The sequence below is a fragment of the Coffea arabica genome, chromosome 1c (genome assembly GCF_036785885.1).
Source record: "Coffea arabica cultivar ET-39 chromosome 1c, Coffea Arabica ET-39 HiFi, whole genome shotgun sequence".
Classification (NCBI taxonomy): Eukaryota; Viridiplantae; Streptophyta; class Magnoliopsida; order Gentianales; family Rubiaceae; genus Coffea; species Coffea arabica.
This window is the reverse complement of record NC_092310.1, coordinates 33,659,490-33,675,826: the sequence shown is the minus strand read 5'-3', so window position 1 is coordinate 33,675,826 and position 16,337 is coordinate 33,659,490. Positions and strand designations below refer to the sequence as shown.

The 16,337-nt window shown below is 40.8% G+C and overlaps 1 protein-coding gene across 1 annotated transcript; it reads left to right on the top strand.

The window, feature by feature from the left end:
* Positions 1-4,560: 4,560 nt before the first annotated feature.
* Positions 4,561-15,114, top strand: LOC140005167 (uncharacterized). The gene is made up of 8 exons (XM_072045628.1): positions 4,561-4,707; positions 5,478-6,106; positions 6,191-7,489; positions 8,076-8,751; positions 9,316-10,050; positions 10,336-10,554; positions 10,610-11,080; positions 15,019-15,114. Exons 1-8 carry the CDS (start codon positions 4,561-4,563, stop codon positions 15,112-15,114), a joined length of 4,272 nt encoding a protein of 1,423 aa, XP_071901729.1.
* The last annotated feature ends 1,223 nt before the right edge of the window (positions 15,115-16,337 follow it).

Here is a 16,337-nt window from a genome sequence, read left to right as displayed (position 1 = left end):
ATCAAAACCAGGGCCCTGAACTAGATTCCCATTCAACGGCCAAGAAAAAGAAAAAGAAAACTGCTATGACAGAAAATTTTGGACTGCTAAATCGAATCCCACAACATTTAAGTGAGCAAAAGACTGCATGATACAAGAAAAACACAATAACAACCCAAAGACAGCAACTTTGGAATGTATAATGAAAAGGAATGCATGAAACATCTCTGTCCAACAATCAAGTTTCATATGAGATGAAAAATAAGCAAGAGAAAGGGTCAAAAACTACCTGGTCACCGCCTTTAGAATTGCTGCTTCAGTTTGGATTGCGATGCCAATTCTGATGGAATAGCTACTCGATCTCCTCTCGGTCTCCCTCTTTTATTACTTCCAACCCCCACCAAGCTACCTCTTTTCCAAAAGCCGTTGTTGATCCTTTGAATTTTTCCCGTCACGCTCTCCCGTATGCTCTCTACCCAGAATTTTCTCTAGCCTTCAACCTCTCCTCAAAACCGTCGGTCTTTTCCTTCTTTTTTTCCAATTTTTGCAGCCGCCAACCTCTCTCAAACTTTTTCCTCTTTGTGGCTGTCAACCCCCCCAGCTCTCTCTTCAGAAACTCTCTCCAAAACCCAGCCTTTTCTCACAACCGACCTTTCTAGCTCTCTGATTTTCTCTACTGTTTTTTTCTCTTTCTTTTTCAGTTTTTCGGCCCTCCACCTCCTCTCTTGCGGTTGTCTTTCCTTTTTCTATTTATATCTGAACTTCCAACCCTAAAACAACTCATCATCTTTCCATATTTGCAGCCAAAGGAGCCGTCTCAACCTTTCTTTGCAAGCTGCAACAAAACGCAGCTTGCATGCCGCGTTTTTGCGTTTTTTTTTAACTTAATATTTTAACAAAAATAAAAGTAAAACTAAATAATAAAAAACAACAATTTTAAGTACAATTACATCAAAATAAACAAACTAAAAACAACAAAGTTACCATTTTCAATCTTTTCTTTCATTTTTCATTTTTCATCATTTTTCTTTTCTTTTTTTTCAATTTTTCATTTTTTTCATTTTTTCCAAGAAAACATTGAATTTAAATCAAAACAATTAAAACATATTTTTTGAATGCCTTTTCTTTTCTTTTCGAGAAATTCTATGCTAAAAACTTAAAAATAATAATAATAACACGAAAAACTAAAAAACTAAAAACTAAAAAGGTGAATAAAACTAACAAACTGAAAACACTAAAATTTTGGTGTCTACACGTATGATTGATTTGATGGATGAATGGTTTATTTATGTGATGTGATCCCGCGTTTTGCATTGCATTTGGGTGGGGGGATATTTCCCTAGAGCCTCGCGTTGGTTCTCGATCCCTTCCCTCCAAACGAGCACTAGCATACGTGCATACGCTTTATTTTTTATCCCTCATTTATTTTTCTTTTAGTGGCTTGTCACGCCACTCTACCCTATTAGGATTTTAGGCGACTCACTTGGACTTGTGATCGCGACACGATGTGTGCGTAGCATGATCCGAGGGGTCACTCAATCTTCCATTTTAAGCTTTGGGTTCATAGCCTTTAGCTTTTAGTCGAAGGTTGAGGATTTTTTGATAGATTCACTCATGACATGTAGTCGTGACACGATGTGTGCGTAGCAGTGTCTGGGGAATCGCTCGAGCCACCGACAAGGAACCTTGGGAGTGATGACCTTTGGTTTCCAAATCTAAAGGCTCGGGGACCTAAAACCTATCGAGTCTAGATGCATTAGTAAGCTCTAGCCTCATGCATCCATGATAGTTTACCTAGGGTAGAGTCGGCCTTACCCTATTAGGGACACTATTCACGAGGGGAGAGATCCAATCCCTCTTTTCCTTTTATTGCTTTATCTCTTTATTTGCTTTGCTACAAAGGTGTTATGTGTATTTATCTGGTTGAACTAACTTTTCTTATTTTTTGTCTCCATTGCATTCATAAGCCCTAGAAAAGAAAGAGTCCTGGCATGGTACACTCTAGGAGCCTATCCTATTTGATGTGACACGTTAGGGGTCCCTTTAGGTCGCGTTTTCATTTGTATACTACATGTTTACGCGCTTTGGTAAAATAGCATCATGCATAAACCCTAGAAAGGGAATGCCATTTAGGGAATCCCGTTGATAGGATTAAACCCACCTTAATCTTCCCGTGGGTATATAACCCTTCAAGGGATTGCACGTTTAAATTCTTGCCAACTGGAGAATGGGACTCGTAGGTAAGGTAATTGACAACTCGCCCCTTCCATTTTTAGATGGATTGCTCTCGCCGAATTTATCAGTTGTTGATACCATCGATTGAGATTCAAAGATGGCCTGCCCTTATGCTGCCCGGTGAATTGCATCAAGTAGCTCAACATTTAGGACCGATTGGAAACCTTAAGGAGATCAAACCCAATGGTTATCTAGTGGAGGCATTAGTACATCTTTGGGACCCAGAATGTTCAGCCTTTAGAGTAGGCAATAAGCACATGACAGTGACACTTGAGGAAATAGTTGGCCTCTTCAATTTACCTTTGCGTGGAACTGCCTTGGATTTCCCGTCCATTTCAAACATGATGGAATTTTGCAAGATCATAGGATTGAAAGAGTCGGTATTGCGAGAGTCAGACCAGGGCATTGCCGCTAATATTTTGTTTGAGCATTTTGCACTACGAAACGGGTTCGAGAAATATAGGGAGGATTTTTCATTCACATCCAAGGATATATGGGAGCACAAGAGACCATTGGTGTATGGAATAGTTATGGCTGGAGTCTATTTCTACCCAAGAAAAGATCAGAAGATAGCTTTCAAGGTAGCAAAGGTTATACAGGACCTCTTTACAGGAATCCGAAGTAAACAATGCACCATAATCCCGACCATCCTTGTGGACATTTTTCTAGCTTGTACCAACTGCCAGAAAGGGGAAAAGTTCTTTTATGGGGCTAATGTAGTTTTGCATATCTGGGCCCTAGAACATTTTAAGAGACGAGCATCTGTTCCTGAAAGTTTGCCAGTGGTTGGGTACAACTGGGTAATCACGCACCATAAGCGAGTCAAAGGAGAGGGCCTGCCGAGCAATGCGTTTGAATGTGTCGAATACTTAGAGATGCTGCCGGATCAAGACATTAGGTGGGTGTTAGATTGGATGATTTGCTTTAGGCCAATACTTCGCACTAAAGTGTCAGAATTTGTTCTCCTACTGGGTACCCAAGGAATCACTGCATACACCCCAAAGAGGTTCCTCAGACAGTTAGGACGTACCCAAGGAGTGCCGCCTGTGGTTGATGTGAGTAAGCTTACCATAATTTTCAATAGAAGAATGTGCCCAAGCGAGCTCCCTATGAAAGACCAGATTATTGAGGCATGGGTGACGCTATCTGATGACGAGCGTATTAAATACATCCCGGAACTCAAGCAGAAGGGTTTGATGATTCCACAATACGAAAACTGGGTAAGAAGATCCACTACACAGGGGCAGCAAAATGAACCAGTTGAGGAGGTCAAAAAGTTGAAAGCCATCATTGAATCAAAGGATAAGGAAATTCTACAGTTAAATAAGTCTATCGAGACACACAAGGGAATAGCAGAGCAAAACAAGCAATTGTACGAGAATGAGCGAGAGAAGCGTCAAGAGCTGAAAAGAAAATGCGGAGAATTGTATGATCAAGTTGAACGTATTAGAATTCCGTATGCTAGAGAAACTAGGGATTCTGTATTAGATAGGCTCAGAAATTTTGGCAACCTTGTACGGAACCGCCTTCGTGATATGATGTAAATATTGGCAAGTTTATCAATGAAATTGATCTCTCTTTGCACTCGTACAAATTGTTGTCAAAACAGGTTTGTATAACGGGTCCCATTTCGAAGGTGTTGCATCATGCTAGGCCTACGCTTGGCATAAAAAGAGCTCCCCAATAGGACATGCATCCGAATTTTTTTTTGGATATTTACTAACTCTTGTCTTTTTCTTTTTCTGTTTCTTTATTTTATTTTGCTGGAAAGCTAAGCGAGGGCTAAGATCTAAAGGCAAGTCATTTCATATTTTCAGGTAATATTTAAACATAACTTCTCGTCGAAGCCCCATCATAACACGATCCCGTAGTCAAGCCCAAAGGAGTCGTGTAAACATGAGTTCACAGCTGGAATCATCGGACAGGTCCGTTACTACAGCTCAGCCCGAAACCACAAATTTGGGGGTCCAGCTAACCGAAATGTTGGCTAAGTTTAGCGAGATGACGACCGAGGTGGCGGCCCAAAGGAAATTGATTGATCAGCTTATCAGTGGTGGTGTTCAACCCGAATCTGCACCTGTCAATCAACCAGAGCCAGAACCATTTGTCATATCCCCAACTTAAACTACGGTTATTTCATCTTTCCCTATTCCACCCGAAAAAACTTTCACCCATACCACTACCAATGTGCCATACACCTACCCCCTTAATCCTTCATTTCTTCCTACTCACACGTAAATTCCACCACCCCAAGTCACTTCAAATGTACTTCCTGAGCAGTATACTTTTTATCCCACCGCTGCAGAGCCCTTACTATCAAACCCTGCTGTCCAAGCCAAACCAGAGATGGGAGAATCTTCTGCTCCTGTTGATATAAAGTTGCTCAAGCACCTGGATCGCTTTGATGAGTTTATGAGGAAAAGTCAGGGGTTAAATAAGCAAGGAGTGCTGGATTATGATGAACTTTGTTTGTTTCCAGATGTACAATTGCCTGTTGGATTCAAAACGCCGAAGTTTAACAAGTACGATGGGACAGGTAATCCCAAGACACACCTCCGACTATTCGCTAACAAGTTGGGAAGACCCGTAGATGACGAGAATCTGCCTCTAAGGCTATTCCCAGAAAGTCTGGAGGGGGATGCACTCGACTGGTATTCCAATCTGAAACCCGAAGAAGTAAAGACCTGGCTTGACTTGTCCAATGCTTTTGTAAGGCAGTACGAGTATAACTGCGAGCTGGCTCCGACACGAACCACGTTGGAAGGAACAAAGAGAAAACCCTCTGAGGACCACAAAACCTATGCTAAGAGATGGAGGAAAATAGCTGCAAAAGTCAAGCCACCAATGACTGAGGACGAAATTATCCGCAATTTCATTAAAGCACATGATCCGCCATACTTTGAAGAAATTTTCCGCATGACTGGATGCTCATTTGCTGCTATTGTCAATAAGCTTGAAGAGTACGATGACTTCGTAAGAGTTGGGAAGATCGTTAATGTCTCTGCCCTCAAATCGTAGTTGGATGCTTTACAAGGACAAGGGAATAGTGGGAAAAGCCGCAATTTAAAAGGAAAGGGGGGGAAGCTGCATTCATCTGGGACCAAAACCCTACACCAAGACCTAAATTTCAACACAAACCAACATATTCACCACCGTATCCCTACTATCCAAGTCCTCACCCTGTTTACACTACCAATATCTCCTACCCCCGACCTCGCCCAAATTATGCTAACCCGCCTACAGCTCCTTTCCAAATATCTCAGCCAAATTTTCAACAAACTCGTCATCGACCTCCTTACCACCAAAGATTTTTCCCACCAAATAGACCTACCTATAACTATCCCCAACCTACTGAAACCTACAATCAAAATCGTATCCGAACGTTCACCAACCTAGGCAGGCCTTTGGATCAGTCGTATGAGCAATTAAAGGCTGCCGGTAAAATAGGTGTGATTCCCCCTCCAACTTACCCTTATGGCATGCCTGCTGGGTATAATCCACAGGCTACTTGTGCTTATCATTCAGGAGCACCTGGTCACTCCACTGCCAATTGTCGACTCCTCAAACATAAGATTCAAGACATGCTCGAAGCAGGGGAAATCATAATTAGGAAGAGAGAAGAGCAAGGACCGAATGTTAGCAAGAACCCCTTGCCGGAACACCCTGATATGGTCAGCGTTATTATGGATGATAAGGAATTTGAAGAGCTTGTCCGAAGCATGTCAAATGAAACAGAAGTGTTCGGGGTAATGGATCAACCTTTCGTGATAGAGGAAGTATCGTATGAGGGAGATAAGAAGCCCTTCATTTTAGACCGAACCCCATCCAAAAGTGCAGCTTTAGAACCTGTGATACTTGAGTTCCCAGAACAAGTGCCAGTTTTCAGCTTACGGTAGGTACCATGGAATTACAGTGAGCCCGTTTTGCTAATCGGGGGTAAACAAGTTTTGAAGGAAGAAGTGTCTGCTATCACAAGGTCAGGAAAAATAGCAAACTCGTCCACTGCTGGCGTCCCAGTCAAAATAAGCAATCATGAGCCGACTGCCAAACCCGCAGTGACTGAAAAGGAGGCATGGGATGTTCTCAAGAGGCTTAAGAGACACGAATACAATGTGGTTGAACAGCTGAACAAAATGCCTGCCCAAATTTCCATCTTAGACTTGCTTTTCTCTTCCGACTTGCACAGGGATGCGTTACTTGAAGTTTTGACAAAGGCTCGGATTCCCAAGGATATTTCGGTTGACAATTTCTCGCACATAGTCGGAAATGTATTGACTGCTAAACAAATCACTTTTTCTGATGAAGAGCTACCTGCGGAGGGAACTGGTCATAACAAAGCCTTATATGTAGCTATGAGGTGCAATGGAAAAATGTTGCCTAAAGTACTGATCGACAATAGGTCTGCCCTCAACATTTGTCCTTGGAGCACTTTGGTGAAGTTAGGGTTGCAAGATGTCAAATTAAAACCCTCAGAGACCGTAGTTCGAGAATTCGATGGAGCCCAAAGGGAGTCCATAGGAGAAGTAAATTTGGTGGTCGAAATGGGGCCCGCTCAATTTCTGATAGCTTGCCAAGTTATGCACTTTCCCAGTGTCTATAATGTTTTACTGGGGTGGCCACGGATTCATAGCTCTGGCGCTGTGCCCTCTTCCTTGCATCAAGTATTGAAATGTGTGGTGAATGACCAGCTAATAACCATTTTTGCCGAAGAAGATTGCATTGTAATTGCCGATTCCGAGCCTGAGGAGGATGGTAACCGAAATGCTTCAGTGTCTTCTTACCGTACAGCTGACATTGTCTCTGTGAGTTGGATAACAAGTGAGGCTTCAAAAGACGAAATGGTTTTGCCAGTGGCCAGTGTTATGATGGCCAAGGAAATGATTCGCGGAGGATATGAATTTGATAAGGGATTGGGACGCAATCTACAAGGCATTCTGAAGCCCGTAGAGCTCATCGAAAAGAAGGACTTATTTGGTTTGGGATTCTGTCCGACTGCCAGAGATATAAAGGAGATGAAAGCACACAAGAGGGCTGAAAAGGAAGGCAAGATAGGTGTTTTAGACATTCCACCACTACGCTATACCTTTCCAAAGCCGGATGAAGTCATTACATCTGAGTTTAACCCAATTGATGAAGTGGAAACAAGCCTGACTCATTTGTTTGTGGGAGCAATATCCGAAGATGGTTCGTCAGATGATGCCGAATTCCCAAATATTCCCAAAGGAGCCATACACAACTGGACCGCCGAGTACTTTCCCGTGCGAAAGGAGTTTCGGTAAATCTACAGGGGGTTGTCATTTACCAAAGTTCATGAAAACTGTTTCTTGCATATGTAAATAGTTTAATGAAAACATCTTTAGCAATCAGACTTTTGTCTTGTTTCACTTTGAAGCTTTATGAAACTGCATAAGTAGTTTTTATCACAATTGTTCGTTTACTTGTTTATTTGCGTGTTTTATTTGCTTATTGCCTTGAATTTCTTAATTCTTATAGATGGCCAAAAATAAAATTATTTGACCCTATGGATATCACTGTTCTGGAATCCAATGGTGACAATCTCTATATCACTCACGATTTGGAAATTATGCAATCTGAATTGCAAGATGAGAGTGATAATGAGGAGGTATATGGTTTTTTCTCAAAAGATCTCGAACAATATGAGGAGAAATCTAAACCGAACCTAGAAGAAACAGAAATTGTCAACATTGGCATTGAGACTGAGATTAAATAGATGAAAATCAGTATTCATTTGAATGAAAAGTAGAAAAAAGAGATGATCAAGTTTTTGTCTATGTTTCAAGATGTATTTGCATGGTCTTATGATGATATACTGGCATTTCTACCGATATAGTGGTGCACAGATTGCCTATAGACCCAACTTTCCCACCAGTGAAGCAAAGGCCTCGTAAATTCAAACCAGACATGAGTCTAAAAATAAAAGAGCAAATTGAAAAGCAGCTTAAGACTAATATTATCATTGTATCTCATTACCCTGTTTGGCTATCGAATCCAGTCCCTGTTCCAAAGAAGAATGGAGAGGTACGAGTCTGTGTTGATTATAGGGACCTTAATAAAGCCAGTCCTAAAGATGACTTTCCTTTGCCAAACATCCACATCATTCTGGACAACACTGCCGGACATGAAATTGAATCCTTTTGTGATTGTTTTGTTGGATACCATCAGATCTTAATGGTCGAAGAGGATAGAGAAAAAACTGCTTTTATCACCCCTTGGGGCACATTTTGCTATCGGGTAATGCCAGGTTTAAAGAATGGCGAAGCTACTTATCAAAGGACCATGACTACCTTGTTTCACGATATGATCCACAAGGAGATGGAGGTTTACGTGGATGACATTATAATCAAATCCAAGAAAGCAGAAAACCATTTAATTGATCTAAGAAAGTTGTTTGAAAGGTTGCGAAAGTACAATTTGAAGCTAAATCCTGCGAAATGCGCCTTTGGAGCACCAGCTGGTAAATTGTTGGGATTCATTGTCAGTAAAAAGGGCATAGAAATAGACCTGGCAAAGATCAAGGCAATTCGGGACATGCCAGTGCCAAAAACGTAGAAAGATGTGAAAAGTTTCTTAGGGAAGATTAATTTCATTGGAAGATTCATTGCCCAATTAACCGCTACGTGCGAGCCATTATTCAAGTTGTTAAAAAAGAATGTGCCATTGCATTGGAATGAAGAGTGCCAACAAGCTTTTGACAAAATTAAGGATTATTTGCTGCACCCTCCAGTCCTAGTGCCACTCAAACCGGGCCGGCCTTTGATCATGTACTTATCCGTGCTCGACGGAGCAATAGGTTGTGTTCTAGGGCAACACGATGATTCCGGAAGGAAAGATCAAGCCATCTGCTATCTTAGCAAGAAATTCACTCAGTATGAGGCTCATTATTCATTTATTGAGAAAAGCTGTTGTGCATTGGCCTGGGCAGCTCAAAAGTTGAGACACTACTTGTTAAGTCACACCACTTATCTCATATCCCGCACTGATCCTTTGAAATACCTCTTGGAGAAACCGATGCTAACTGGGCGTCTGGCCAAATAGCAGATGATTCTTTCGGAATTTGATATTGTTTTCACTTCGTAAAAGGCCGTCAAGGGACAAGCTATAGCCGATCATTTGGCGGAAAATCCAAACGACGATGACTATCAACTGCTCCATACTTATTTCCCCGACGAAGAGGTTTTCCTTGTTGGTGCTGCAGAAGATATGAACGAGCCGTGCCCTGAATGGAGGTTGTTTTTCGATGGTGCCGCTAATTCTTTCGGAGCCGGAATAGGAGCAGTTCTCGTATCACCAGACGGGAAGCATTACCCTGGGGCGGCTAAATTGCAATTTCCTTGCACAAACAATATGGCTGAGTATGAAGCCTATATTTTTTGTCTTAAAATGGCTTTGGAAATGGAAGTTAAGGAGTTGATAGCCTTCAGTGATTCAGATTTGCTCGTGCACCAAACATTGAAGCAATGGATAACTAAAGATTCAAAGATCCTACCATACCATTGTAATTTGCTCAATTTGGCTAAAGAGTTTCAAAGTTTGGAATTCAGACATCTCCCGCGAGCTCGAAATATATTTGCCGATGCTTTGGCCACCTTATCTTCTATGATACAATATCCGGATGAACTAAGAATCGAACCTATCTGGATCCAACTCCAGGACAAGCCTGCTCATTATTGGGTCGTAAACAAAACATCTGGCAATAGCCCTTGGTACAATGATATTAAGGAGTTCATCAAAACCGGGTCTTACCCTCCAGAAGCTAGTGCAAATGATAAGGGTTTCCTGCGTAGAATGGCCTCGAAGTTTTTCTTAAATGGAGAGGTATTATACAAAAGGACTTCAGATTTGAACCTCTTAAGATGCATCGATGAAGATTGAGCTCAATACATGATGAAAGAGGTGCATAGCGGTGTTTGTGGACCTCACATGAATGGACATTTGTTAGCCAAGAAAATCATGAGAGCTGGGTACTTTTGGCTCACTATGGAGCGTGATTGCATAGATTTTGTCCAGAGATGTATTAAATGTCAAGTGCATGGCGATGTTATACGTGCTCCTCCCACCGAATTGCATAGCATGATTGCCCCATGGCCCTGCTCAATGTAGGGTATGGACGTGATCGGCACAATTGACCCTCCTGCTTCAAATGGACATCAATTTATATTGGTGGCAACTGAGTACTTCACCAAGTGGGTCGAAGCAGAATCATTCAAGCATGTGACAAAGAAGGTAGTGGCAAGTTTCTTGAGAGATCATATCATATGCCGATTTGGGGTGCCAGAAACATTGATTACAGACAATGCCAAGAATCTCAACAATGAACGGGTTATGCGAACAATTCAAAATCAGACATCGCAAATCTGCCATCTATAGACTGCAGATGAATGAAGCTGTGGAGGCCGCAAACAAGAATTTGAAGAAGATCATTCGCAAGATGACTAAAAAGTATCATGACTGGCATGAAAAGCTTTCTTATGCGCTAATGGCATACCGGACTTCTATTCGAACTTCAACTGGGGCAACCCCCTATTCGCTTATGTATGGAATGGAAGCTGTGCTACCTGCCGAGGTCGAAATCCCTTCATTGCATATTCTAACGGAAACCAAGTTGGAAGAGGCTGATTGGTTAAAGCAACGTTATGAACAACTGTCCTTGATTGATGAAAAACGACTTAATGCTATTTGTCATGGCCAATGTTACCAAAAACGCATGGCCCGGGCCTACAACAAAAAAGTCCATCGGCGTACATTTGAGGAAGGCGACAAAGTACTTAAACGAATTTTGCCAGTGCAGGATGAGGCCAAAGGCAAATTTGCTCCAAATTGGCAAGGGCCATTCATTGTTCAAAAGGTGTTACCTGGTGGAGCACTCATTTTGGCAGAGATGGATGGACAGACATTCCCTCAACTTATCAACTCAGACATGTGTAAGAAGTTCTTTATTTGATTATGCAAATTTCTTTTAGAAGCCACGCAAGGGACAAGACAAAAGTCAGGCCATCTTCCTTTCCAGTCAAAATATTTCATCTCTAGTCATCCCTTTGAGCTATCAGAACAATAATTTTCATTTCACAGCCCCTGAGAATTGCAAACCCCACACTGGGGCAAATTTATTTTGAAAGAAAGATGAAAAGGGAAAAGAAAAGCCCCACATTGGGGCAAATTTAGTTTTTAAAAGAAAAATTCAAAAGTGAGGAAAATGCAATGAAAAATGCAAAGAGAGAAAATTCCAATCAAACTGGGGCAAATTTTCCTCAGTGTCGTTCAACATGATGCAATCTCAGGTTATTTCACACTTTTCATTAAAAAAAAATTCTTGCTTTCAAGCCTCAACTTTCTTGAAAACACCCCACCTGACCTCATTACAAAAGCCCAAAAGTCCTGGCTTTCGTCACTTGTTGTGTTTCTATTAGGGATTTCACTAATCAACTGGCAAGTGATGTCCGTAATGCCTTCACTTAAGCTTATAAGGGAAGCGCGTTTTACTGATGCCAGAAATCTTCAAATCACACTCCTGAGTCGATCATGGTCGAGCTTTTCCATTTGTTCCTTAGGTGAAAACCCGAAAGGGCACCTTAAAAAAAAAGAAAAAAAGAGAGAAAGAAAAGAAAAAAAGGAAAAAGAAAAAAAAAAAGAAGAAGAAGAGAGAAAAAGAAGGAAAAAACAAGGGTGGGGGCAACCTTGGTGAAAACCCGAAAGGGCGCCAAGGTAGGGTTCTGCAATGAGCGAGCACGAGGAGGAACAGCTGGTGACTTGGTTCATTTGGATTTCTCCTCAGTTTTGTAATACTTCTGCCAACATTGAATTCCAGAACGAAGATATCCAGGGTTTCAAACATGACGTCTGTTGGCCGAAAGTTGTGTCACTGTGTAAAAAATACTCTTTTGCAAATACATTCTTAGGAAGTTCATTGTTTCCGAATTTGCTTGCATTCATGGCATTTTGTAGGTTTTAAGCACAGATGGTTGCATTCTTGTGCATATTCATTCCTGCATGACATGTGAATTTTCTTGCATACCTTATTTTATTTTTAAATCCTTGAATTTTGGTGAATAACAATCCCTGTGGGTATTTCAAAAACATGCTTGGATTCGATCACCTTTTGGGAATAGTTGAAATTCAGCAAAGCTAGATACACAGACTTCACAATATGGCAAAACACATACCTGGTCAGTTTGAAAATCGGAAAACTTTTGGAGCGAGAAATCCAACTCAATCGGCTGCCGCAGCGAAAGTTAGCGAAGAAGGAAGAAAAGGCATTAAAAAACTCATGTTTACACGATTCTCAAAGGAAAACGGATCAAGTGATGGCGGCAGTTTCTTTGTTTTTCTCTTTTGCAGGAAAGTTTCATGCATGAATGAAAAATGATCGACACTACGCACTGGAGTCAGTATCGGAAAGAGTTCTCCAGTGAACAAAGGCGGATCTAAAATGCTGCAAGCAAATTTGGTCAAAAGATACAACAACTTGGCAATGCAGAATCAACCATCGGGCTTAGAGGCAAAAACTTAACCTCTACTGAAAATTTTTGGGCTATTTTCAGGTAAGTATACTGGAATTTCCCGATTTTAAATTTCCTGTCTCGGGTCAGTCCCAATTTTAAATTTTCCGTTTCGGGTCAGTCCCGATTTTAAATTTTCTGTTCGGGTCAATCTCGATTTTAAATTTCCTGTTCAGGTCAGTCCCGTTTAAATTTCCTGTCTCGAGTTAGTCCCGATTTTACATTTCCTGTCTCGGGTCAGTCCCGATTTTAAATTTCCTATTCGAGTCTGTCCCGTTTAAATTTCCTGTTTCGGGCCAGTCCTGATTTTAAATTTCCTGTCTCGGGTCAGTCCCGATTTTAAATTTCCTGTTCGAGTCAGTCCCGTTTAAATTTCCTGTTCGAGTCAGTCCCGTTTAAATTTCCTGTCTCGGGTCAGTCCCGATTTTAAATTTCCTGTTCGGGTCAGTCCCGTTTAAATTTCCTGTTTCAGGTCAGTCCCGATTTTAAATTTCCTGTCTCGGGTCAGTCTCCTGTTCGGGTCAGTCCCGTTTAAATTTCCTGTCTCGGGTCAGTCCCGATTTTAAATTTCCTGTCTCGGTTCAGTCCCGATTTTAAATTTCCTGTTCGGGTCAGTCCCGTTTAAATTTCCTGTTTCGGGTCAGTCCCGATTTTAAATTTCCTGTTCGGGTCAGTCCCGATTTTAAACTTTCTTGTTTTGGGTCAATCCCATTTTAAATGCCTTGTTCGGGTCAGTCCAGTTTTAAATTTCTCGTTTGGGTCAGTCCCATTTAAAATTTTGTTAAAGAGGTCAGTCCTCGTTTCAAAAGCGTCCATTGTTCGAGTCATTCGCAGCCAAATAATACAGGTGAGTATTTGGTGTCTATTTCTTTGTCTCAAGTTTTTCCAAAACTCAGACAAAGAGGGGCAAACTGTAGACACCAAATTTTTAGTGTAGCTTTATTTGCTATTATTTTTATTTTATGTTAGTTTTTATTTACTTTTAGTCTTTTAGTTTTTTTTTAGTTTAACCCATTTTAGCGTAGAATTTATCGAAAAAAATCATTCACAAAAATGTATGGTTTATTTCTTTTAGATTTGAGTTACTGTTTAAAAAAAAAAAAAACCACACAGGCCCATGCAGCAGCATAAAAAAATAATAATATCATTTTCACGGGAGATTTTTCTGGTTCATTCTTGGCTTCCAATGGATCGGATGGTCATAGAAAAGTGGGGAAATAAGATTTATCAAGGGCCGTGAAGATCAGGGTTTTGGGATATAAAGAGAGAGCTACGGCCGAGCAAAAAAAGAAAAAAAAAGGGAGTAACGGCGAGGGTTTTGAGAGAGAGCAAGAAACCAGAGAGCTGGGGGAAGGCTGAGAGTGGAAAAGGAAAACAGGAGAGGAAAAGTCAGGAGGGGCTGGAGGAAAAAGAGAAAAGAGAGTTTGTGAGGGCAAGAAAAAAGAAAGGAGTGAAGGATAGAGAAAGCAAGAAGGATCTTCGGCTGGAAGTTGCAGGAGGGGATCGACTGGGCCTTCATTCATCATCGTCTGACATTCCTTCGAGCATCTGAAAGAATCAATTGAGCCTTTTCTTGGTCATCCCACGTTCCGTTCCTTGATCAAGGTATTGTATTCACCTTTTATAGTTGAAAGCTGTTTTCTTTAGTCGGTTGTTTGCATTCTTTTGCTGTTTACTGGTTCTGTTTCGGATTCAATATGGTTGATGGTCCTTTTTTGGGTAATGAAAAATCTGAAGTTTGGGTAATGAATCGGTGTCTTGCATGATTGTGTCTTAGCCGAAAGAAAAATCGCAGAAAAGTTTGCAGCTTTGATCGTTCTGTGCTTTTATCATGTACAAATCTAAAGTTGGGTTTCGAGAGACAGAAACCCAGGATTTTCTTTGGGGTTTGGTCACTTTCATTTCGCCGTCTTTCATGTCAGATTAATGATTGGCATGTGTTTGTCATGTTTGTCATAGATAATCACTAAAAACTCAAACTTTTCATAAGTTACCCAATTTTTCTTTGACTGAGGGAAGAAAAAGCTTCCATTTTTGTGCGTTATTGAGTTGGATTTTCATGAACATGTTTACCTCGGTTCCTTTTTTGCCATCTTCGATGTGTTTTCGTAGTTAAGTTGCATTGCTGCGTTTGATAGAAATAGGAGGAATGTTGGATGATCATGTCGCCTGGATTTTTGGTTTGCTTTTGCGTCCAGATTGGCGCGCAAAATTCTGGACATATCCTTCTCCTTCCTTTTGCTTGTTCTGGTTCAGGCTTCATTTGAAGTGTTTGGTTCATTTGTAGTTTAATGGGTATACTATGTATGCATTCACCCAGAGCTGTCTTCTTGTTTTGTCCAATCGCATGACTGGATCTCTGGGTAAAGCTGCTGAAGCTTAAAGCTTCGTCAGTTACAACAAGTAGAGGGAAGTAGAAAGTCTCCCTGATTTGCATGACCTTTATTCCTGTTTGTATTGGAGTCTATCATCAGGTTGATGATTGCTTCATCATTTTAGCTACTGGCCCTTCAAGTGCATGAAAAGAGGATTTTCACAGTTTTCTTGCACTTCATTTTGCATTTTCGCAATCCAAATCTATCTTGTTCTTGTAATGCTCCATCTAACACGTTCAGTTTCATGTCTGTTTCTGCATTTGAAGAGGGTTGAGTTTCATTTCTGTTGGGCTGAGTTATTGCAGCAATATATACAGAATCTTTCCTTTCTTTGATTTTCTAGTCGAGTCTTGGTAGATGTTCAAGTCACATTGGCTGTGTTTGTGACTGGAAGTTGTGAAGTTCCAAAGCTTCATGAGTTTATCACTCTTGCTGTGACCTGTTGTCTCTTGGTGTTTGGATTGTGTTGCCCATATGCCAGTTAAGAATGTAAAATTTGTAGCAGAAAATCTGATCTTATGGCCACTCTTTGCCTTGATTCCTTTCGTTCGGCATAATTAATTTTGGTATGTAATGATGATCTTATGGGAGCTGGAATGTTGGGTTTGTTTAAGTTGGCTTGGGTGACTAGTAAGAAGCATTGGTAGAAACCCAGCAACTAGAAATGAAGAAAGCTTCATTCGATGTATGCATGAACATGTTATTAAAATGGCATGAACATATTGTTTCTGCTAAGTTTCTTTGCTGCATTTTTGTTATTCTTGTTTTTGGGTCTGAAATCTGCGTTTGGAAATGAAAGTGCAGCAGGTTTTTGTTGCAGCAGTTTCATCCGTACGCCTGCATGAAAGTTTTTAAGAGTTTGCATGGTTTCATTCTATGCTTGTTGCTTGTTTGGATTATGGTAGTGTTATAGCTGTTTCCTAGTCTAAAGCTTTGATGTTTGGTTGAAAAATACCTAACTCATTCTCGGTTGCCGAAGCTCCATAGCATAGGAAGGTAGTTACAGGAACTTGTTTCTTTCCAGACTTTTGCATGGTTTTTTGCATGGAAAATAACTTCTAAAAATTGCAAATCAACCCCACATGTTTCTCCTCGTTCTATGAAGGCCCAATTAGGTTCTGATTTCTTGCAATTAGGTCCTAAAATATTGCAATTTGGACTATTATTTGACCTTGTCTTTACTGGTGGACCTTTGAGTTCCCAAAATGTGTTAAATAGGCTTGAGTGATTG